Source organism: Furipterus horrens, unplaced genomic scaffold, assembly GCF_987537825.1.
Source record: "Furipterus horrens unplaced genomic scaffold, mFurHor1.1.pri manual_scaffold_4, whole genome shotgun sequence".
NCBI classification, from domain to species: Eukaryota; Metazoa; Chordata; class Mammalia; order Chiroptera; family Furipteridae; genus Furipterus; species Furipterus horrens.
This window is the reverse complement of record NW_028327174.1, coordinates 195351105-195376180: the sequence shown is the minus strand read 5'-3', so window position 1 is coordinate 195376180 and position 25076 is coordinate 195351105. Positions and strand designations below refer to the sequence as shown.

Sequence of the window (25076 nt, the reverse complement as noted above, 5' to 3'; positions counted from 1 at the left end):
TTTAAACACATGCTGATATGACAGCTGTCACAATACCATCTAACAAAATTGTTTCCAATGAAGTTAAAGACAGCTAAGCACTACTAGAGCCATCCTATGGAAAAAACTAAATGAACTTTTTGGCCAACAATAGATGGTATTTCAGATATTCTATGGCCTAATTACTAACGATTTGAACCTTTTTGTTTTAATTGGCAATTTTTTTTTTAAAAGAATTTCTGTAACTACTGTTACATTTTTCCTATTTTCCATATACTTTGTGTTTCTTATAGATTGACAAGGGAGTAATTTTGCATATGGTCTGTTATTCTTGGAATCAGAGACTTTTTTATATTTCTGGTCTGCTTTCCTAACCTTTAACTACCCTTTTTAACAGATGGTCATTTTATCCTTCTACTCCATCATTTTGAATAACTGATTTGAGAAAGGCCAACTTCTAACAGTGACTTAAATTTTCTCATGACAGTGTTATTTAAGATTGTATAACTTTAATTGCCCGTTTTGATTCTCGAAGCTCCTTTTATATTTTTGTGTTGAGCTTGCATCTTTATATAATACTAAATGGAAAGCCTGACCTTACATTTTTAAGTTATTGAATGATTGTATCTTCCTGACCTTTTAACTCAGTTTTTAGTTGGTTGACACCACCTTATCAAGCCCATAAGGCACATACTTTTTACTTGAAGACTCTTTAGGGTAGTGATCTACAGATTTTGGCATCTAAAGACTAAGGTTCAAATTATAGATTTGCCTTTGTGGTGCCTTTGGACAAGTTACTTAACCTTCAGAGTCTCAGTTTTTCAACCTTAAGATGCAGACTGATCATATGCTATTTACTTTGTAGGGCTAATGTAAATACTAAATTAGAGGATTAAAGTGTCTGGTATACTCTGTAGAACATGGGGGATCAAAAATGGAGGCTTAACTACAAAGGTGGCCATTTTACAAGATTGGTCATGTAATTGTGTGTGATACAGCAGCAGTGTTTGCTGTTCATATAAGTAGTTTCCTTAAATGAATTATCTGGGAATAAAGCATCTTTAGAATGAATGGTGGACAGCATCCCAGTTGAAGCATACTTTCATGAACTTGAATTTGCTTTTCAGTAATTAATGGTACACAATGGCTGTGATCATAGCACCTGTTTGTCTAGAACCTGGTACAGAGACAGCTCTATGGCAAGACTGTTTGTTAGGAGTCTGGTTTGCTACATCTATGGAGAGTGATGAGGAGCTGCTCATATGTCCCACCAGAAGTAGCAACACAGAGTCCTTATTGGATCATCCGCCATTTATTCATTTGTTTATTCATTTCACCAATCTTTTGAGTGCTTACTATCCTGGCATTATGATATATACTAAGGATATAGCGGAGAATAACACATAGTATCTGCCTTGAAAGCACATGTGGTTAGAGACTGGTATGTGTGAAACATAAGGTAGAACTGTGCAGTGGGAGCATATGGGAGGGCTGATTCAGTTCAAGCTGGGCAAAGGGTTGGGAAGGTGTAGAGGGGGTGGGGGCAGAGGTGCGCTGTCTAAGCTGAGTGCATGGTCAAGGTAGAGCATTTAAGAAGTTAAGGAGCCCTGGCTGCTGTGGCTCAGTGGATTGAGCGTCAGCCTGCGAACCAAGGGTTGCTGGTTCGATTCCCAGCCAGGGCATATGACTAGGTTGCACATCAGGTCCCCATTTGGGGGTGTAAGTGAGAGGCAACCACACAGTGATGTTTCTCTCCCTCTCTTTCTCCTTTCCTCTCTCTCTCAAAATATAAATAAGCAAACAAATTTCTTTTGTTTTTAAAGTTGAGAGTATTTTGAAAATTTTACTTCAGGGGTTAAGCATTTTATTGCTGAGAATAGAGGTGACTGAGTAAGCAGGCTTTAGTCTAATTTCCAGCAAAAAGTGGGAAATCAGATTTCAAAAATTCTCTTTCTCACTGTTACTGAGAATGGGGAGTAGACCTAACTATGTGCCCTGGAAAGATAAGAGTCTGGAATCTCACTTGGAAACTGAGGGCATTCTCTCATGGAGTTTTAGAATATTGGCAATAATATATTGATTGAATTTTTATAATTTCATTACAATAAATATTTATTAACTGAGTAGCAAATGGGATTGACATGGTTCTGGTCCCTACCCCACCTCCAACCTTAAGAAATAACATCTGAGAGGCTTTGGAGTCAGGTGACTGCCTTAATAAGACAGGTTATTAAACATAAATGTGCATTTATATCTTGGATCTGTCACCTTATGGTTTTGGGCAAATAACAGTGTATCTCTAAGCACTTTAAAGAAATTCTTGTTTAGTTTCAAAAGAGGTCTTGTCGAAGTAGATGGTTCCTCAGGGATAAGGAACCAGACTCAGATAAGTTACATGCTGGCTCTTGTTTACATATGTGTGTGTGTGTGTGTATGCATGTATATGTATGAATGTGTATGCATGTCAGGGTTCATAATGTTAATAGATTTTGTTTGTTCATGATATATATGATAAGTAGGTAGCAGTATCACTAGAAAGGAAAGGAAATGGTGCTTAGAAGGGAGAATTCGTTTTACACTTGGGTTGGGATGAAGGAAGGCTCCCTGAGAGGTGTTGAGAGGGATGGGCTTTTTTGGCAGATGATTTGTGCTGTGAGTCATGAATAGTTCCTGCTCCGTAGTTAGGCAGTCTGATTTGAGTCCTGGCTGTGCCCACTGACTAGCTGTTTGATCTCAGTTACGTTACTTCACTCCTCTAGACTGTTTCCTCTGTTAGATTGACATACTTACATCTCCTACAGAGCGTTTTTGAGAATTAAATGAAGTAATGCATGTAAAGTGCTTTAGCCACGAGTGCTTGGCATATAACAAGCACTGTTATTACTGTGGCATCATCATTACTACTGATAGGGATGGGTGGAGAGGCCTTTTCAAGCATAGAGAAGTTAGTCTGTTTTCTTCTATCTTGTAAACTATCGAGTTTTGATAAGTGAACCTAGTGGTTGTATTTTTCCACTTATGAATCACACACTGAATACTTGGAATTTAGTCAGGATTCTTCTTGAATTGCAGAATTTGTTGCGGGCTGAAAAAACACCAGTCACAAGCTCATAGTATTGTATTGCTGTGTCTTGAGCCCAGGACTTACTGTCATTGGTTAAAGGTTGGAAGGGTAATCTCTCCCCTGTTTATATAATAGTGTACTTTTCAAAACACTTTGACTGGTGTTAGTTGATCCTCACATTAGCCTTGTGAAGCACATTGGGTGAGAGGCATTATTTTTCAGGAAGAAGAATCCACAGGGCCAGGGGAAAGGCCTTTATGGCTGTTAGTGGCCATTCCAATATAATTATAGCCTTGGTCTCCTGGCTTCTTCTTTTTTCCTTTAGTTTTCAGTGAATAGAAGTCCTTCCACACACCTGAGTTTGCATTTAATTGCTGCCATTTACTAGTTGTGTGATCGTGAAAGAGTTGCGTAATTTGAGTCTGTTTTCATTGGTCAAATGGTGAGACAAGATTGTGATGCTGAAGTTACTTCATGTAATGCTTATTCGAAGGTGATATCCTGAATAGTGATGTGAGGGATCTGTTTTGAGAAAACAGATCTGCAAGTGTTTGACAGGTAAATAATAACACAACAAAATAACTGAATCAATTTTTCACAACATTACTGTGTTGCTTGGTCTTTCCCCTTGTTTCTCTTTTTTTTCGGAATGGTGGTGAGGCTTTGTATTACCCAAATGGTTGAACAATTTAAAGCTTTGCAGCTAATAAATACATTATTTTTGAAGTTTGAAATTTGTTTCCCACTGAAAATTCAGACAAGGGGACCTTTTTTACATACAAAGGTCATTCTCTATGAGTTTATCATTTATTTATACTTTACTGTTTTCTTCATGAACCTGTTATAGGTAGGTGAATATATAGTTTTATAAATACCATATTAATTGGAAATTATAAAATGCATAAATTGAGTACCACAAGTTGTTTTCATAGTCTTAATTTTTTCTTGAACTGTTACATATATACCATAAGCATTTCTTTATTAAGTGGCTGGTAGTTGTTATGAAAACCCTAATTGGAACTTTCCTGATCACTAAGAAAATCTGCATCGAGGGAAAAAACTTTTTCAGTGTATGTGTTGTTTTTCTCAACAGAAGTTTGGGAAAAAATACTGAGGTTGACTTCAAAGTGTCACTTATGAGTAAGAAGACTTTTGAATTGGAGTCTATATTTTAAGGGTTAGGCATGAAACAAGTCATCTTGTAAAAAGGAAAGATACTTTCTATGGATCCTGGAAGTTTTTGTTCCCTTCCCAGTATATAACAAGCCTGAGTACTGTTGGATTGAATAGAACATGAGTCAAATCATAGTATGTGACTTGCACTCCAACATGCTGTGTCAGTAATTCATAGTTTTTAAGTTATCTACATTAGGAAAATAATATAACGGCTGTTTACAGTTGAGTCGATTAAACATTAAAAAATATACTCTAAGAAGACTAAAACTGAATTTAGTAAAAAATTTGACATAGGCTAAGAAGCTCTTTAAAAAATTGTATATAATGTGCACAGAATTGGATAATGGATTTGCCAGAATATTTGTTTATGACATTCTCTCATTGACACAGGTGTAGTCTGTTTTTATTTTATTTTTTAAAATGTAGTAAGTTTCTGTGAACCCACCACTGGAACAACAGGTAGATCCTTAATAAGCTACATCTGATTTTACAGGTTTCCCTGACCATCCTATTCCATGCCTTCCCTCTACCCAGAATCCACAGCCTGAATTCTGTGTTCATTATTCCCTTGCTCTCTCTTTTTGTATAGGTTTATCATATCTTTATGGATTCTTAAAAAGTATATCTTTTAATTTTAGTTTTAATTTTACAAAAAGATATTCTATATATAATCATTTGGGTCTTAGTATTTTTACTTAACATTGTATTGCTGACATCCAGGTTGTTGCATGTCATTACTGATCAATAATCCATTACATTAATATACCATAGTTTATTCACCCATTCTCCCGAGAATGGGCATTTTGCATGTTTTCCAGGATTTTGCTGTTGTGAACAGCTTTGCTATGGACAGTCTGAGAATGTACATCTTTCACATGTGTATGTTTCTCTTCGTGTATATGTAGGAGTAAAACCCCTGGGTAATAGAGTATAGGATTATTCACATTGTGGAAATTATACCAAACATTTTTCCTACATTTAATCTATAAGAGACCTTGTGGCTCCATATCTTTCCAGTACTTGGTATTACCAGACTTCAGATTTTTTCAGCTTGAATGGATATGGAATGGTATTTCATTTTTATTGCATTTCTCTGATCACTTTTGGTATTAATGTTTCTTTCTTTCTTTCTTTTTTTGTCTTTTTTTCCCCTGTGAAATGCTTGTTCATGTTTGTTTTTGTTTTCTTCTTCTTCTTTTATTCTCCTGGGTTTTTAATGCTTTTCTTTTGGATTTTAAGTCATCCTTATATATTTTTGATACTTTTGTTAGATGTATGTATTCCAAAAATCTTTTCAGTTTATAACGTGTTTTTTCACTTTAAGGTTTTTCTTTTAAGAATAAAAGTTCTTGATTTTAATGTACTCAAATATATTATATTTTATAGTCAGTATGTGTGTATTTAAGGAATCATTTGCTTTTCTTTTTCTTATTTTATATGCCAGTATCTGTTAACATTAGAGCTGACATTTATTTAAAGGCTTGAGGTTGCAGTGGTAGGAGAACAGAGAGGGAAAAAGATAGTTTAAGAAAATGAAAGCAGAACAAGAAGTATAGGATAGTACAGAATTTAGGATATACCAATATATGTATGTACCTACTCATTACCCTCCAAACCCCAGTAGAAAACAAGTCTTTGTTAAAAGCTGGACTCACATTTGTGCTTTAAACTCAGGTACCTGAGGTAGGGCTCACTGGTCTGCTAGCATGATTTTTCCCTAAACTCTCCTCAGCCTATGTTTCTTGAATGATTTACCCTTTCTCTGGACTTCATATTAAAATTTTTTATGTAATGACTATCAGTGAGAAAATGATCATGACCTTTGCGGTGCATTGAAACATTTTAAAAGGATGTTTATGAATGTTATTTATATTAGAACTTTTTAATTCTTTAACTTTAATATAGTTGGAATAAAGCCATATATGTAAGCTTAACCTAAAGAAATTTGTATTACAGCATCCTGTAATAAAATATTTTCAAAAATTATTTTTCTTATACCCTGATTTGAAATTTCAAAAAAGTACTTCACTCAAATGCTATTTTGCTGTTCATTCAGTTTATCGTCAACATCAGTATGGTACTTACCCGTACCTCCTGCCACTTCTGTGTATGGATGCCGTTCTCTAGTAGATTTGAATTCTGGAATCTCCCTGCCTTCTAGAGCGCGTGCACTGCTGCCCACCATGCTCTTTCACAGCCATCCTTTTACATCTTGTTTCTCCTGTAGGGAAAGTGTACACAGAATTCGTGCTGTTGATAATGGTGTGATTGTTGCCATCACAAAAATAACTTTGGTTTCTGTAGTGCTTTATCAAGTGTTTTTATATGCATTGTTTTTCAACTTCAATCTTTACCTGAAACCTGTGTGACTTGCAGAGCAGATTATAGTCCTACTTTAGGCTGTGCTGCTTCTGAGGCTTGAAGACAAAAATCAGGACTTTCCTGGTACATTAAGATGCTTAGTAAGTATTGGATGGATGAATGAATGGGCAGTTATTCTTACCATAATGCCCTTTGGGTTGCCTCATAGCTTCAGATTGAGCTATGCCCCAGAAGTCTTGATACGTAGTGGAAACTAAAATGTTTATTGGCTATGGCTTTTGCCCCTGGCTATGAAGTAGCAGCTGGTCGGGATTAGCCTTCCTGTCACAGAGCACCTTGTTATGAGACAATTCTTTCAGGCTTTGGGCAAGAGGCCTGTGATCTTGAAATTTATGAGATGAGCCCCATGATTGTCCCCGCTTTTTGCTTGAGAACAATTTCCTGATCAGGAATCCAAGCAGAGCATGGTGGCCTAGCTGTGCCAAGCTCAGAATTTACGACCGCTGAAGTGGCCAGAATCTTCTGGGCAGGACACTGCAGAAGAGGAAGTTGTGTAGGAGGGTTTTCCAAATGTTTGTGTGTGGGTCCCTTGTGAATCTGTGGCAGAGGGTCAGGCTGTCAATGAATGAGAAAGACTGGACGGTTCACCATAGTGGCTGCCCAGGGTTGGGTATGAACAGAGATACTAGGGGTTGTACAGCTGGGGGTTATTAAAGTTCTGGTCCAGCCAGAATTGAGAGGCCCTTGGCATTTGGGTGAAACACTGGAAAGACTGTGAAAGATTGGCAAACTGTGTCTGCAAACTTTTATAAAACACATCCACGCCCATTCACTTACACATCATCTGATGCTTTCACCTTACAGTGGCAAAGTTCAGGAGTTGCCACAGAGACTTAGGGCCTGTATGCCTACAATATTTACTATTTGTCCCTGACTTCTGCCCTAGAGTGAAGCCTACTCTAGACCTTTCTTCCCATAACAAAACCTATAATCAAATCCTGACAAAATCTGCAGGGGAGATAATATGGAGATTGAGTTCTGCCAGATGAGAGAGATTTGAGAAATAAAGCTTTCCATAGATCTGCCCTAACATAAGTATTAGTTGAGTGTTTACTTAAAATTAGAATGTTTTCGGGCAGTATTACCTCCTGCAGTGCTCCTGCAGTGATAGTGACTTAATCCAGCACCCTTTAACACTTTGAACCTCTTTGGTTATAACCCCTGGATAATTCCATGTAAGGATATGTCTCATTCCACTTAAAACAAACACCTTACAGTCTTCTCTGATGAGGAAAGTTTCTTGAATCTTCTATTCAATATCAGTATTTATTATACATTGAAAAATTGATAGTCCCTGAAGGCTAAGACCAGAGCTAAAGTGTTTTCTGCTTTAGAGGCCAAGGTTCCTTTTGTTTCTGACTATTTTACACACATGTACTTAATTTTTAAAATATTTTGAAATATAAAATGTTTCAGACATATAAACAAAATAGGATATAATAAATATATACTCGCCACACAGCTTTTTCACTGTAATTTGCTGTAATTTTGCCAAATTTGCTTGATTTTTTCTAAGAAATTATAGCTCAGATATGTACCATCTGTGCACCCGCTCCCTGATACACTCCTATTCCTTTTTACAGTAATAACCACTCCTGAAATATTTTGTTAACTTGAATATTTTTATACTAAAAAGTGTGTGTGTACCCATAAATTATATGTAACATTATTTCGTGCATTTCCAAGCTTATACAGATGTCATCAGTTTTTACTTGTTAATATTATCCTGCAGCTAGCTTTTTCACTCAACATTGTTTTGAGTTTAGACACGATGAAATGCATCACTGTAGTTCATTAACTGTACAATTAATGTCTCTATTCTCTTGTTGAGGGACATTTAGTGCTTCAGTGAGTATTGGTGTTATGTGTTTATGTGTTGGGGGTTTCTCTAGATAATGTAACCAGAAATACTGTTCCTTATAGGACATCCACATCTTTGACTATAAGTTATTACTAAATTGTTCCCCAAAACGCTTTTATCCTTTTATAATTTCACCTGCTTTGATTTTGCGCAGTTACATAATGAATTCTCAAAAGGAGAATGTACCTGAAGAAAATACGACATAAAAATCTCACTTTACCACAGATGAATTCAAAGTTGGTTGGCTAGATTCTTGGTAAATTTGTTTTTATTTAAATACCTTCTTATGGAAATGTTCAAATATATACAAGTAGAGAGAACCCCTGTGGAGCATAGAGAACCCCCCCCATCATCAGTTTTCAGTAATTATCAACATATGGTTTAATATTATTTCACTCTCCCTCTTCACCTTAACTATTTTAAAGAAAATCCCAGATTTTTGTGTAAATTTATCTGTAAATAATTTAGTATGTATCTCTAAAAGATATGAACATCCCCCTCTCCAAAGAAACCCAGTATCACTTTCTAGAAACAACTCCATGTTATCAATATTCAGTATTCAAATTTCTCCAATTATCTGGTTTTTAGTTTTACCTACAATACTTAAAATATAATTGCATTGTAAAACATAATTTAAAGGAATTAATTTAATCTTTTTTATATAAAATGAACCTGTCGATTTCTGGACTGTCATGGAATCATGTTTATAAACAGGCAGTACCTAAAAAGTAATCTAGGTATAGTCTAATCCTTTTTTTTTTTTTTTTAATGTGAAGGAATTGAGGCTCAGAGAAGTTGAAATTTGTTCAAAATTGGTCAGCACAGCAGTTGCAGAGCTAGAATTAGAATGAAAATCTTCCGACCCTGAATTCATTGCTCTTATACTAATTACATTGTATTGCCTATCTCATATGAGTTTCTTAAGTCTGTTACCTTTATCACTTTTCTAAATCTAGCCTTTAAGTATTTTTTTTCCAGTGACTTTTCATAAATACCAGTAGTACTAATCTATGATTTACATCAGGGTATATTTTAAAAGGAGTTTGTGGAGGGGTTGAATTATAATATCAACACTTGTGCCAAAGATATTGAGCTGTTCTGAAAAGCTGCTTGTCTTTTCTGACCTAGATACACAGTTTCCAACTGTGGCAGAGGATGCCAGAGAGAGGAGAATTAGTGTTGGCAAGAGTCTGGAAATTAAATTATGATATTACTGAAGGATTCAATATAGTTCTTAATTTTTAGTACTGTTATATCTGAAAAAATTTCTGTATTGACATAACACTTGGTGAATTTATGCATTTTATTTGCAGTCAGAACTTGTTTATTTTGTTAAGGTGAAAACAAAATGACTTATATTTGTTTTAAAATGGGTTGATTTTTTAACAATACTGCTTATTTATAACTAGATCGTAGCTTCTGAGGTTGTTTTTGAAAACTTAAGTAAGAGAGATACTCGTGTTCAGTCTCTCTCCAGATAGGGTTTCTTTGCGTGTTGTGTTCTGTAGAATGGCAACAAAAAGTTTTGAGAACTAGAGACACCGTTTGAAGCTTGTTTACCAAGGTGCTGGTTTACCCTTTGGTGTTAAGTGTGCTGCAGTTGGCACAGAAAGACAGAGAATACTTGAATACTTAACTGTTTCTTGGCACATCATTCCATTTTCCTTTTGATCAGAATTGTCACAAGATCTGTAAATTCTAAAGATAGTCTGATGACCTCCATCACAGCTTTTTAGTGAGGAGAAAATAAATACTATTGAAGCATGCACAGTTTAGGTGCTACTTAATGTCTGATTGTGATTTAAAGGACTAGATCTCAAGTTGAACTTTTAAAGATCACTGTGCAAAATTAAATAATACATCTGCTCTTTGACTTGCTTATGGAGACAGTGATGTGAATTGTAAAAGATTCTAGAGACCCAACCCCAGTTCTAGGGATAGCTCTGTCTGTGTGTGATCATGGACAGGTCACTTAACATCCTCGTTACATTTGTGCTTTTGTATTTTAAAAGATTATAAAAGAACCTTACATCACTTATTCTTCTTTTTCACTACTTTTTAGGGCTTCTGTGAGCATTGAATGTGATGTTTCTTCTTCTGCTTACAGTCTACTGTATATAATTTAACTTTTCTTATCAGATCCCATGGAGAGAAATAGAACAGGGCGTGCTGGAGGAGGGGATGCTGTTTTACAGAGAGTGACCAGAGAGGATGGGCCCAGTATTAGGCGACATCTGAGCAGACACCTGAAGAAGAAACGGAGTTATATGGCTATCTGGGGTAAACTAGCAAGTGTGGAGCCTCTGGGGTGGGAGTATGAGTGAACTGTTTGAGAAATGTCAAGGATACCAGTGTCGATGGAACACAGTGAGACAGTGAAGAGATTAAGTGTGAGCGCTGAGTCCTCAGGCACTCCGGCACTTTCAGAGGCTGTGGAGATTCTTAAAAAAAGGCAATGGCAGAGTAGTTTACAAAGCAGGAGGTGATCTGAGAGAGTGGGGTAGTGGATGGAAGCCCAGGGAAGTGTTCAAGTAACGTGCAGCTGACCTGCCGCTGTTGCTGAGAGGCCGACTAGGGGAGCACCGAGGGCTGTTCCCAGCACTAAACACTGTAGGCTTCCAGAGGGCCTTCACGAGAGCTGTGTCAGTGGGTCCTTGTTGGGAGAGGCCTATCGGGGTAAATTTAAGAGAGAATGGGAGGAGAGGAAATGGGAAATGGAAGTGTTAACTCAAAGAATTATGTATGTCCTAGAAGGGACAGGCTGGAGGGAGGCAAGAGGTCAAGGAAAGTTACTCAAGAAAGGCAAGGAGGGGATTACTGGAGTGATATACTTGAGGAGACAAAGGAGATGAGACCTAGGTTCGAGTTGAGAGATTTGGATTAGACAGGAATTGGGACAGTTTATTCATAATAAATGGAAGAAATGTAGAATATATGGGAAAAGATGCAGCAAGGATGGTGTTTTGATTGAAACAGAAAGCAGGATGACAAGGGGAATGTGAGGATGTGGGAAGGACATACAGATGTTTGAAGAAATGAAATAATGAAATAATCATTAGGAAAGTGAATGATTATTGGCTCCTTGGACATTGCAGGATGTTGAGCATCCCAGGGTACCACATGCTAGGATTATCAACCATGTGACAACCAGAAGACTCCACCGCACATTTTCAAATCCCCCAGGGTTGTAGTACCACTGCTCTTTGAAAACTATTGATTATTAGATTATGAATTTAGGAAAACCATCAGCACAATTGTGTGATCCCTCCCTGACCCATTCTATTGTCCACGGTTACTGGCGTGGGTTTGTTGGGGTTTTTCCAGGAGAGGATAACAAAGGGAATTGTTGGTGTGAATGATCAGTGATGAATTGTGTGATTTCAGTTGGATAAGGATAAGGACGGAAGTGAAGGCATGAAAAGGGTGAGGGACTGGGAAAGGTAATAGGGTTAATAAGTTATGGGCCTTTGTGAGGACTGGGTGTCTAAGGCAGGGAACAAGATGAGAACATTGTAAGAAAGGACTGTAAGTAATGGGAAGGCCAGGATTTTAGAAGGGTCACCTATGTGGTTACTGAAGTTACTAAGATAATGCCACAGACGGGAATATGTGTCACTAAACTACATAGTAAAGTCCTGAAAATGAGAGAGGTTTTGAGTGATTAATCCAAGATGGGTAAAATAAGTCAAATAAATAGTACTGGAATTTGTGCTTACGGAGGAAAAGTCAGAAATTCCCTATAAGCAACTGTGATGATGACTGCCATGGAAATATATCGGAAAAGATAGTGGCCTTCCAGATGAGCCTTTTTAGATTCTGCAGTTATGGCACTCTCTAAGGAAAGATAAATCTAGAGATGAGTTCAGATTTTTATTGAGCCTCTCTTGAGTGTGGGGCATTGTGCAAGGTAAGGTGCTGTGGAAGTAAAGGTTAAGTCATTTCATTAAGGAGCTCATGATAAAAATAACTAAAACTAAGTAATAAGAATACCATAAAGGAACTTGAAACAGTGCTGGATGACTCAGAAGGAAGAAATTCTAGTAAGAAACCACTTAGGAAGTGGTCAAGTATTAGGTAAAGCTTTCATGGAGGGGTAGATTTGAGATGGACATCTAATGGCTAGAATAACGACAAATCATGGTAGTCCACCCGGTAAGGAAAACGTTGAAGTTGAGGCTTAGTAGCACATTGCAAGGTGCTTGGAGAAGAGTCATTATTCCCATTTTGGCTGGAACTACAATGGTCAGAGAACTGCCAGGGGAAAACGTTACATTAGTTTTGTATTATGGGGAAGTTTGGTGCCACACTGAATGTCTGAGTGGAGTGCTATTTGCTTAGGTAATAAATAATCATTGAAGATTTTTACCTGATGTTCTCAAGGTAATGTTTCTTCCAAAGATGGCCTGAAGTGGGGATAGAATAGTATAGTGGAGGATAAATTCCTGTAAATGGTAAAACTAGGCAGAACTACTTTACATGGTAGTACGCAAGAATTCCAAATATAGGTATCTTTGAACCATAACCATCCTTAGTAAAACAAGGACTAAAACTCAGGATTTCCATTCTCATGCTGTATCCCGTTTCCTGTTTTTATTTCACAGAGCTTGCACCATAAGTTTTCTTTATTTGGCTTTCAAAACAGCACCGTCTTAGTTTTCCTTCACCTCTTAGTCCACTCCTTCTGTGACTGTAGCTGTGCCTCTTCTGGCTTTTCCCCGTCATTAGCACACCTACTTCTTTGGTGATCTTGTGGCTTTACATGCTGCCAATATGCTGACAAATACCAAATTTTATTCTAATCCTTTTTAAACTATAGGTTCATATCCTCTTACCTACTTGGATTTCTAATATCTCAAATTCAACATGTCCAAGGTGGGATGCCTGGTTTTAATCCCCAAACCTGCTTTCCTTACACCTTCCCCAACTCAGTTGTTCAGACCCAAAACCTTGAAGTCACTCTTGATACCTCCAGTTCACTCACCCTGCACATCCATTCTGCTAGGATGTCCTTTCATCTTAGTTTCAAAATATATCCAGAATCTAATCACTAAGCTTCCTAAGTGGTCTCTTTCCTTCCATCCTTGCCCTGTCTGTTACGTATTTCAATATAGAAATCATAGTGACCTTTTAAAAATAGTCAAATATTGTTATTTCTTTGCTTAAAACCCTCTAAAAGTTCCCCATCTCATACGGAGTAAAAGCCACAGTCCTTAAAGTGACCTCCTGTATTAGGAGTTGACAAACTATGACCCATAGACCATATTTGACCTACTGCCTGTTTTGTATGACCTGTAGGCTAAAATTGCTTTTTAAACGGTTAAAAAATATAAAAACTTGATATTTTGTGACATGAACTTTGTAGGAAATTGACATTTCACTGTTCATAAAGTTTTGTTGGAACACAGCCACCCCCATTTGTTCACATATAGTCTATGACTATGTTGGCACTGCAAAGGAAGTTGAATAGTAAGAATCTTTTGGCTTAAAAACTCTTAAGTATTTATATTCTGGTGCTTTATTTTTTAAATCCTCATCTGAGACTATGTTTATTGATTTTTAGAGAGAGAGGAAGGAATGGAGAGGGAGAGAGAGAAACATTGATGGGTTGCCTCCCATATGCGCCCTGACTGGAGATCGAACTTGCAACGTAGGTATGTGCCCTGACTGCGAATCAAACCCACAGCCTTTTGGTGCATCAGATGACACACTGACCAACTGAGCCACCTCATCAGGGCTTGTCTGGTTCTTTAAAGAAAAAGTTTGCTGCCTTCCAGTCAAAGTGGAGGTGTAGGTAAACATACTTTGCCTCCTCACGCAACCACGTAATGAATTAACAACTACCCTCAAAACAAAAAAACACCTAGAACTTCCAGATTTAAAGAAGCCACATTAGTCCAGGTGGGTAGGAGGGGTGGAGACCCGGAGTTGAGGTGGAAAGCATGCGATGTGGTGCAGAGAGGCAGCGGTGGCGACAGAAAGAGCGTTCCCACATTCACATGTTGTGGACAAAAATCAGGAGGGATACCCTGGGAGTAAGTGATTCCAGTACCAGGCCAGACCACACCACCCAGGGTCCCAGCATTGGGAAGATAAGCCTCATAAATTCTGGCTGTTGGGGTTGGGGTGGTGGAAGAAACTGCCGGTTTCCCTGGAAAGTCCATTTAAAGGGTCTTCATGGAATTAGAATGTACACGAACCCACCCACTCTGGGAATCACCACCAGGACAACAGCTAGAAGAGCACTAGTTGCATACAGAAGTGGGTGAAGTGACTGGAAACGGGGCAAATGCTGGGCAAACCTCCAGAAGCAAGGCAGCAGCATTGTCCCCTCTCCAACCCCTCCCCCCAAAACAGAGCCACAGAGCGGTGAAGTGGGTTGCCCTACCCTGGTGAATACCTAAGGCTCCACCCCATACAACTTAACAGGTGCACTAAGACAAACACAGGGAGGCTGCCTGTTGAGGAGACCAAGAAATATGGCCTAAATCAAAGAACAGAACAAAACCCCAGAAAAATAAAAAGAAACGGGGATATCCAGTCCACCAGATGCAGAGTTCAGAACACTGGTGATCAGGATGCTCAGAGAACTCACTGAGTACGGCCAAAACATAAGAGAAGAAATGAAAGTAACCCTAAGTGAAATAAAGAAAAATCCACAGAAAACCAGCAGTGAAGAGGAAGAAGCTGGGGTTCAAATCGATGATTTGGAACATAAGGAAGAAATAAACATTCAACCAGAACAGAACGAAGAAACAAGAGCTCCAAAAAATGAGAGTATAAGACGACTCTGGAACATCTCCAAAAGTGCCAACATCCAAATCATAGGGATGTCAAAAGGAGAAGAGGAAGAGCAAGACATTAAAAACTTGTTTGAAAACATAATGAAGGGAAACTCCCCAAATTTGGTGAAGGAAGTAGACATAAAGTCCAATAAACACAGAGTCCCAAACAAGCTAGACCCAAGGAGGACCACACCAAGACACATCATAATTAAAATTCCAAATGTTAAAGAGAGAATCTTAAAAGCAGCAAGAGCGAAGTGGAGAGTTACATATAGAGGAGTTCCCATAAGACTATTAGCTGATTTCTCAAGAGAAACTTTGTAGGCAAGAAGGGGCTGGCAAGAAGTTTTCAATGTGATGAAGAGCAAGGACGTACAACCAAGATTACTCTGGCCAGCAAAGCTATCATTTAGAATAGAAGGGCAGATAAAATGCTTCCCAGATAAGGTGAAGCTAAAGGAGTTCATCATCACCAACCCATTATTACATGAAATGTTAAAGGGACTTTTTAAGAAAAAGAAGATCAAAATAACATATTGACAAGAAACTCAAAACTATCAACAACTGAATCTCAACAACAAAAACAAAAACAAACTAAGGAACCAGAACAGGAACTAGAATCATAGGTATGGAGTTTATTTGGAAGGTTATCAGCGGGGAAGGGGAAAGGGGAAAATGGTGGGGAAAGGTACAGGGATTAAGAAGCGTAACCGGTAGGTACAAAATAGACGGGGATGTAAGGATAGTATAGGTAAGGGAGAAGCCAAAGAACTTACATGCACGACCGTGGACAGTTGGGGGGGGTGTTGCTGGAGGGGAGATGGGTAGAGAGGAAAAATTGGGACAGCTGTAATAGCATAATCAATAAAGTATACTTTAAAAAAAGACAGACTTTGCCGAACTCTTGTCTCTTATGATCTGGTCCCTCGCTGCAACCCCTCTGTCCTGGAAGCTCTTCTCCACCTTCCCCCCGGCCCCACTCACTCTACTCCATCCATTCAGCCAACCACATGGCCTCCTTGTTGTTCCTCCATCTAACCAGGCACAGTCTCCTTGCCAGGAATAATCGTTCCATAAATATCTGCATGGCTAGCTCCCTTTCCAGCTCAAGTCTGACTCAGGGTTACCTTCTTATGGAGGACTGACCATCTGTTGAAAATTGCACCCCTGCCCCCTTCATACCGTACAGGAGTGCACTTGCGCTGTCACCTGGTCTCTTTTCCAAAAGCAATTTATACCTTTGAATATTGCTTAATTTACATATTTTTACATTTATTGGTGTTTGGCTGTTTTTCCCCCTCTGGACTTGAATCACAAGGGTGGGGATTTTAGGGTTTTTTTTTTTTAACTGATGTATCCCAAGTGCCTGGAATAGTGGCTGGCATATTTTAGGTGGGGTGTATAAAGACTTTTTGAGATGCATTGAATTATTGGTTCTTTGATCAAATAAACCTTCTGATTGGCTTATGCAGTTGTGTCACAGCTGTTCTGTCAGGGACAGGGAAGGGCCTAGTGTCCCTTTAGTTCAGTGAGGAGAGGTGTTTTCCTGTTAACGCTTTCTTTTATGACCTGATAACATCTTTTCCATTTTGCTTGCTGACAGGAAGTATTAAAAAAGCATTCGGTTCCACTGAGCCAGTTTGTACCGTGCACTCTATGTTAGGGCTGCAGCCATCATTCCACCCTGTTTAACCTGTTAATCGAGGAAGGACCAACCTTTTTGCCCTGAGCCCAGTGTTGCAAGGCTTTAGATGATATGGTAGGGTTGTGCTTTTCCATCATTGTATGTTTGGGGTAGGGATGAACAGCTGGATTTGTGGTGTAGGTTATGTGTAGTTACAGGTTTTTCACTTTAGTCTTCCCCATCTGCTTTTTTAATATAGAAAATAAAAGGAAATTTCCAGAGGAAAATACTGAAATTCGGGTCTTTTCACATTAGTTTTGAACAGAATCTGAATGCCACCATGTAGAGAAAGTTTAATTTATTTGAAGGCTTTGGGGGGGGCGGTGTGTGTGTACTGCATTTATATGTAGTATTTGCTCTTCTCTTAGTGTGTCTGAGTTGATTTCTCCTTGTGTACCGCCAAGCACAGTACCAGGTCGTCGTCGTCGTCGGCAGCCGTCCGTCTCGAGAGACAATGGTGTAGCTTCTTAAGAGTCTATCTGCACCGCCGAGAATGGCTGTGCAGTCCGACTCGGGAGTGACACGGTATCTGTCTCCTCCCGTGTTGAATCGACATCTTACGATGACGCTGGAGTGTCCTCTCCAGTGAAGCTGAAGCTACAGAACCTGGGCAGGGTGATATGGAGGGTCTGCTGTTGCCCATGCAGCAGACCCCCCCTCTCTTCGCAGCTGAAGGATCCAAGGGAAAGACGGAGTCAATACAGCTTGGCTTCAGGTGCGCCGCAGGAGTTGCCGGTGTTGACTACAACGTCAAACCGCCTTAGGGACTCCAGCTCCGGATTTTCTGTCGGGGTTTACTCCCTTAGCCTTTCCCCTGAAGAGGTATGCCGCAAGGCAGCGGAGGTTTTTTGGAGTCAGAGTTTTCCTTCTCTGATGTGCCCTGACTGGAAGATCGAACCAGCGACACTTAGCTCGCAGGCCGATGCTCAATCCACTGAGCCAAACCAGCCAGGGCAGAACAGGCAATTCATTAGTAAGTGTTTACTTGTAAATCTCACGTAATTTAAAATGAGCCTCTTACATATCACTGAGGTGTCTTTCTATTTTATCTTGTCTGTCTTTAATATAGTGAAGAAGTGATTGTTCTTTCATAATACAGAAGTAGAGCTTGGATATTTTATTTTTATATAGCTTCTTTTGGTGAACTTGCATATGATAGTATTAACAAAATTTAAAGTTTTTTATTGTTAACTATTTTGAGAGTAAACAATTTCCTGAATTCTATTTTCTCACTTTTTGGAAGACTTTACATGGAATCTTTTAAAGAAGTAAATATATGTGAATAGACTTTTGCCTTACTTTAAAATATTTTCTCTTAATAGCATTTCAGAAAAATTCTCAAATATTTTACTAAGTTTTGTAGTTTGAATGTAGAGAGTAGAGTCATTCTTCAGTTTTGAGATTTGTTCCTAGGAAAAGGCGCTAATGTTCATACATACAAAAACCTAGCTTTGCAGTCTGGGTAGCCTGACATCTAAAGCCTTTCACCTTTTAAGATAAGTTAAAGAGATAACAACGCTACCAAAAGTGTGCTCCATTAAAAAAAAAGTAAGTTGGAACTAATTAAAATTTAAAACTTCTGCTCTACCAAAGATGAAAGGCACTGTTAAGAAGGTGAAAAGACAAGTCAGAGATAGGAAAAAAATCTTTGCAGGACACAGATTTGTTAAAGGACTGCTATCCAAAAACAGTCAGTAATCTCTTAAAACTAGACAACAAGAAAACAGGCAACCCAATTAAAAAGTGAGTAAAAGATGTGAACAGATACCTCATCAGAGAAGATATGTAGATGGCAAACAGGTGTATGAAAAGATGCTGAACATCATATGTCATCAGGGAATTTCAAATTAGAACAAAAATGAGATACCATTACACATCTGTTAGAATGGCTCAAGCCTAAAACTTTGACACTACCAAGTGCTGGTGAGGATGAGGAGCAACAGGAACTCTCATTCATTGCGGGTGGGAACGTAAAACGGTGCAGCCACTTTGGATGAAAGACAGTGTGGAAGTTTCTTACAAAGCTAAGCGTAGTCTTACTGTATGACCCTGTGATTGTGCTCAAATGGGTTGAAAACTTAGGTTCACACAAAAGCCTGTACGTGAATGTTAATAGCAGCTTTATTCATTACTGCCAAAATATGGAAGAAACCAAGATGCCCTTCAGCGGGTGAGTGAGTGGGTAAACAAACTGTGGTACCTCCAGACACGTGGACTATTATTCAGTGATGACAAGAAGTGACATGGAGGAATCTTAAATGCATATTGCTAAGTGTAAAAGGCCAGTCTGAAAAGACTACATACTGTATGAGTTCAGTTATATGACATTGGCAAGAGGAAGGTTGAATAGATGGAACATGGGATTTTTTAGGGCAGTTCTATATGATTTAGTAATGGCGGATGCATGTTATTATATGTTTGTTAAAACTCATAGACTGTACAACACAAAGAGTGAACCCCAGTATAGACTGTTTTAACACTGGTTCATTAATTATAACAAATGTACCGCACTAATGCAAGATATTAATAATAGGGAAAGTGTGTGTATGGTGAGGAGAAGGGGAACATGGGATTCTCTGTACTTTCCAGTCATTTTTTTCTTTAAACCTAACAACTATCTTTAAAGTCACATGTGTACATATACATTCAACCTACTGTACCCTTACCTAACAGGTGGAGCACAGCTAATGTATTTCTAAGCTGTTTTTCAAGTGTTTCAGATGTACAGTATAAACAAAAGTTTTTTGTACTTGAGGATTTTCTTCTCCCCTGCAGCCATTTATTGAGTGTATACAGATAACTAGGAATTTTTATAACCTGTCTCGTTGAGTTTGAAGCAGATGCCATTCACCTCATTGCAAGATGAGGACACTTTAGCTCAGAAGAGTGGAGCAACAAGGCTGGTACAGGCGTGCCTCAGGTGATGCAACTGCAGTCCCAGACCACTGCAGTGACGCGAGCATCACAGTGAAGCAAGCTGTAATCTGTTTGCTGGTGGATTGTCTTGTCTTCAGTTTGTAAAAAAGGCAAGACCTGTGTAGAACAATAACAGGTAGTGCAATAAAATGAGGTGTGCCTGTACTCGACTGTAGGCAGGTCTGACTTCAAAGCCTGTGTGTGTTGCTATACGGCCTTTGTAATTACAAAACCATATTTTTTGAAATAGCTAAAGTTTATCCTCTAACAAGTGTGACTGCCTTTAGAGCAAAAATATTATTGAAAGAGATGGTCTAGGTTGAATCTAGGCTCTACTGTATACTTTTGCTTTGTGATTTTAATTAGGTGTTATATAACCTCTTTATGCTCCAATTTCATTGATGTGTAAAAGATAGTCATTGAGATTGTTTTAAGGATTAAATGAGGTAATGTATGAAAAGCTCTTAGAAAAGTGCCTGGTACAGAATATGAGTTCATAAATGTTAGCCATAGTAGTGGAACAGGTGAAGGAAACAGAGACCCAATTAAGTTAAGTGATTTTCTGAGTCATATAATATTCCAAGTCACAGTAGCAATTAAAGGGCAAAGTTGAGGTTTTTAATTTGAAAGCCAGAATTTTTAAGAATAGAAACTTAAAAAATGTGTTGCAGTTTCTTCTTCTGCTTACAGTCTACTGTATATAATTTAACTTTTCTTATCAGATTGATAGAGCAGGGAAAAAGCATTGAGCTATGATTGAGGTTCTGGGCCAGGCCTTGTCCCCAGTTAGTTGTGTGACTGTAATTTTTCTGATTGTAGTTCATTTGTAAACTGAGGGGTAGGTAAAATTGGGCCAGATGATTTTAAAGTTGCTTTTACAGGGTATCATTCTGTTGACTTTATTTCTTCTTTGTGTTCCAAATCGTTGATGTGATATGTGTATGTAATCAAATAAAGTTCCACTTACTAGTTCAGTTACATAACCTCATTTGTTTGTTTTAGTCAAGCTTCACTAGCTTATTGCTGGTGGATTTTGTAAACCAGAGTCAGGGAAGTTAGTTACAGGATATGAATAGTTTTGCGTGCTGAGTATCATTTGAATGTAATCGTATTCTTTCATTTGCAGTATTTGGGAGAGTTAAATGTCACACTTACTTGGTCCCAGAAATTTTTTAAAGGATTTTTCTTTTCTTTTAAGGGAGTAACTGGACAGTATTAGGAAGCTATTACAAACAAACAAAGTATAAGGGGGATTCTTTATTTAAAGGAAGTTTAATTTAAATAAAAGATACTGAAATGGAGAGAAAGCTGTTCTTTTTGATTTTATGTATTGTGGTGTGTAAATTACTCCTGATAGCCACGGAGTTAAAGCCTGTGTTCTGTTTTAGCAGTCACTCTTTTTTAATAATTTATAAGGATTTCATCAATGCTCAGAAGAGTTTATATTTACCCTATCTGGAATAAAATCTCAAAGATGGAACAAGCGGTGATGAGACCTCTGGTCAGAAATCCAACAGTGGGATCCTGACCAGAGTCATCAGTGGGTAATGAAGTCAGGACCTAGTGGATATTCAGGAGTCTGACATTACAGCAAATAATCCGTTGAGGGAGAAGAAAGATCTCTCAGGAATTAGGGGAACAGAGCCAAAAAAGCATTCTGAACTTTAGGCCTAAAAATGATAAAAGAAAAAACATTGTGGCAACATGTGTTGTCTGGTGGCGATATCAAGTTGAAAAGCCTCATGGTTACAATGGTGGTGTTATATTTTCAGGTGTTTTATCTAATTTTTGGATAGGTCTGACTAATGCCAGTTTTCAGTAGAAAAACCTCAAGGTTAATTGCAAAATTACTGCTAACAATAGTAGCATTACTTTTTCAGGTGGTGGTCAGCCAGCTGCTAGCTACCAGGAAGGGTTAACTTTTCTGGCCATATCATTTAGCCTCTTTCTTGGGCCCTGGTCTCCAAAGAATGTGTTAGGTTTTTGTTTGAAATGGGGTAGTTTTCCATTGTAAATATTGTTTCTTTTTAGTTGATAACATGTTTATAGGCTCCATACTCAAGATACGAAACTAATTGTAAATAAGCATTTTTGAAAAGTTTGTTTTTTCTCTTGCAGGTGTAATCTAGAGAGCAGTCTTCAGACATCTTTGCTGTATTGACTCTTAGCTATCAGGGGACTCAGGCTTATGAGGAGGTACTGTCACACAAAACAGTGTCTGGTGAAGACGACAAGAAAGAGGGGAAAGGATCGGAAGAGGAAGCTAAAACACTATAGAAAACCATGGTAGGTTATTGTTTATGTTTCTTAATTAAGTTACAAAAGATTCTAATGGTTTAAAATTAGAAAAGTTAACAGTGAGGGCAAGTGAATAACAGTGGTGTTAATTTTTGGCTCTACTTCATCAGATAAAAAAGGCATTCTACTATTTAGGCAAAGCAAATGAGTTCAGATTTATTATGAGCCTTTAAACCACAAGACGGAGCCCCATGAGCCTACAGGCCATAAATTATTAAATACAAATGAGGGAATGCTCATAAATACCATTTTTAATAAAACTGGCATTAACAGACTGTTACAAATGGCTAATGTGACCTTGAACTTGAAATTGTGTAATTTTCTTTGGTTTTCTACCTGCAGTTCAGTCTTTTTCCCCCCTAGGAAATTAAAAATTCTGAATCAGTCCTTTAACTAGTGATATGAATGGTGTAAGAATTTATAAAATGTGTACTTAACTCAAAAAGCCACCTTTTCCCACATGCTTTTAAAGTTATAGGGTCATGTTTTAAGTGTATTGGGGCACTGAACCTGAATATCAAGGAAATCTTGCTTTTTGTGGAAAGTTCATACTTTCGAATTTGAGATGTTAGATGAAGTCATAACCTCTGGTGCCTAATTTTTTAATCAATAAAATGTGCTGAATTTTTCCCCTACTATTTTGTTTCAGGAGAGATGTTGTATGCATTCTTTTCTCTTAGTGAAAAAGGCTTAGAAAAAATAAGTGGGAGAAAAAGCAAAAAATATATTATCAGTATGTGTAGATATGTTGCTTAATAAAAAAGTCTGATGGTGTTTCTTTAAGGGTTATTTGATTTTCAAAAAAAAATATTCTAGGAATTATACTTAGTCGAATTGCTCTTTAGAGAAGAAATTCCAATATTTTACTTCTGGATGGTGGGGAAAAATGTTAACTGGGGATTTTCTTTGTCACTGGTTTTATGGTGAGATGTAAAGAAATGACATTGACTTGTGTTTCCTCTCATGTGAATTACTCAGCACTTCAGCTCATTTATCCATCATAGTCTTCATATTCTTACAATTTAAAGAAATACTTTATTGGTCATAGTTGATGGAAATTTCTTTTCTAGTTTATTTATTTTAAATGTAGATTTTCTGGTGTAGAAATTTTGTGTTTTTATGTAATTTGGTTGGTAGATTTTTTTTAGTGTCTCCTGTTAGAGCTCAAATTTGAATGAGAACTTTGTTTCTGTATAGTTCTTCCAATCTAATTTTTTAATACTTTAAAAAATATATTTGGAGCTTATTTGGGTAAATAAAATCGCTCTCCAATTTGTTATAATGTTTATTTAATTCTTCCTTTCCCTGTGGTTTTGTGATGCTTGTCCTATGACATCCAGTTGACTCCTGGATTTAGCATTGGCAGCCTGTGTTGTTTGTGAGAAGGGCACCAAGGGTGTGTATGGCATAGCGAGCTGCAGGCTTACTCTCGTGAGGTCAGTGAGTAAGTAACTTAGTAACTAGTTATCCCCAGAACAACCCAGCAGCTCTGATTCATTGTATGGCTCTTTTGTTTTCTTGTTAACTTATTTTGGGATATATGAGTAAATCTCATGAGGTAATTAAAATGTTTGTTTCTCTGTGGCAAACTCCAGTTGAAAACTGGTTGTGGACTTTGACGAAGAAAAAAATCTAGACAGAGATGATTTTCTACCTAGAAAAAGAAAGCTTTTTTGATTGCTTTTAGTCCTTTTTTATGTAACAGTTCAGAGTTTCAAAGGATTACTTACCTTTTAAATTGTAGTTTGCTTCATTTTATGGGGAACAGTTATACTGTGGTATTAATTTACTAGTGTTGAAATTACTATGATTTTTAAAATTTCTTTTTCTTTTTTGAATTTATTTTTCGGACTGTATTTTTTGTTTTTGTTTTTCCAGTACCATTTAGTCCCCTTATGTAAATTTTAAAATTTTGATAGTCAAACAAAACCGAACAAAATACTGATAAAAATTGTGAATATTTTGTTTTGTGGTAAAAACTTTAAAAGATATTTACCATCTGCTAGTGTGCATAATTTCATGTAACTAAAGACACTGTAGCCACCCTTTAAATAAAATACTTTTGGCTTTATGAAAACTCCGCAAGTTATCCTTGTTCATTTTGCTTTGTACTGGTATAAGTGTCTTCGTGGTGATTGTAAATTTGGAAATATTCAAAGGTTTTTGATGTGTGACTCATGAGTGTGAAGAATATATTATATTTTCATGAAATTCATTCTATTTCTAGGCTTTAATCTGCATCACTGATTTCTGGGCCAGCATGTCATTTTAATTATTGCTTTTTCAATTTTTGTTATTTTGTTTTAGCATAATGCACCACCCATCCATTTTTGTAGAATATTTCTTATTGATTTTTTTCCCCTCAGTGAGCTTTAAAATTATTTTGAATATTAAATAAATCTATCCTGAGGGTATTTTGATTGAGAATGTAATACATTTGTAAATTAGTTAGGGAAGTTGATTCTTTTGCAATTAGAGGGTGGGGAAAAAGTAGGTTTGCAGTTGGAATTTATTTTTGTATTCTTATTTATTATTTTATTATTTTCCATAAGAACAACTATAAACTTACTTTTGTCCCACCCTGTATGTATTTTCTTTATTCTGGAATTTGAAATGTCCCCTGCTCATCTTTTTTAAAACTTAAAGCCTTCCACCAAAGTTTTAAATGCTGAATAGTAAACAGTATCTTAATGTGTCCATAGTTTTTCTTGGGATAACACATAACGTATTTTGTGTTATTACTAGATTGAGAAATCAATTTTTCAAGGTGCACAAATCCTCAGCAATTTGGAAAGGAGAGACGCTGGGTATCATGAGTCACCATCATGCATTTCCAGATACTCTATTAAAGCTAGGAAGTGTTGTTTCTGGCAGATAATAATGTGATATGGGTGACCTTTTTTGAAGTGGTATTCAAAACACATGGATTCAGAT

General features: G+C 37.4%; 1 protein-coding gene across 7 annotated transcripts in view; it reads left to right on the top strand.

Moving 5' to 3' along the window:
* STRBP (spermatid perinuclear RNA binding protein) overlaps nt 1-25076 on the top strand; it is a 117688-nt gene that overhangs the window by 36226 nt on the left and 56386 nt on the right. For 5 of the 7 annotated variants that reach the window (XM_090274697.1, XM_090274700.1, XM_090274698.1 and 2 more), the window contains one exon: nt 21963-22130. In XM_090274697.1, the coding sequence (XP_090130823.1) occupies nt 22128-22130 (3 nt within the window). In that variant the 5' untranslated portion in view covers nt 21963-22127. Of the gene's footprint in view, nt 1-14022; nt 14114-21962; nt 22131-25076 lie in introns of all 7 variants that reach the window. The other 2 variants (XM_090274695.1, XM_090274694.1) reach the window with 1 other exon arrangement.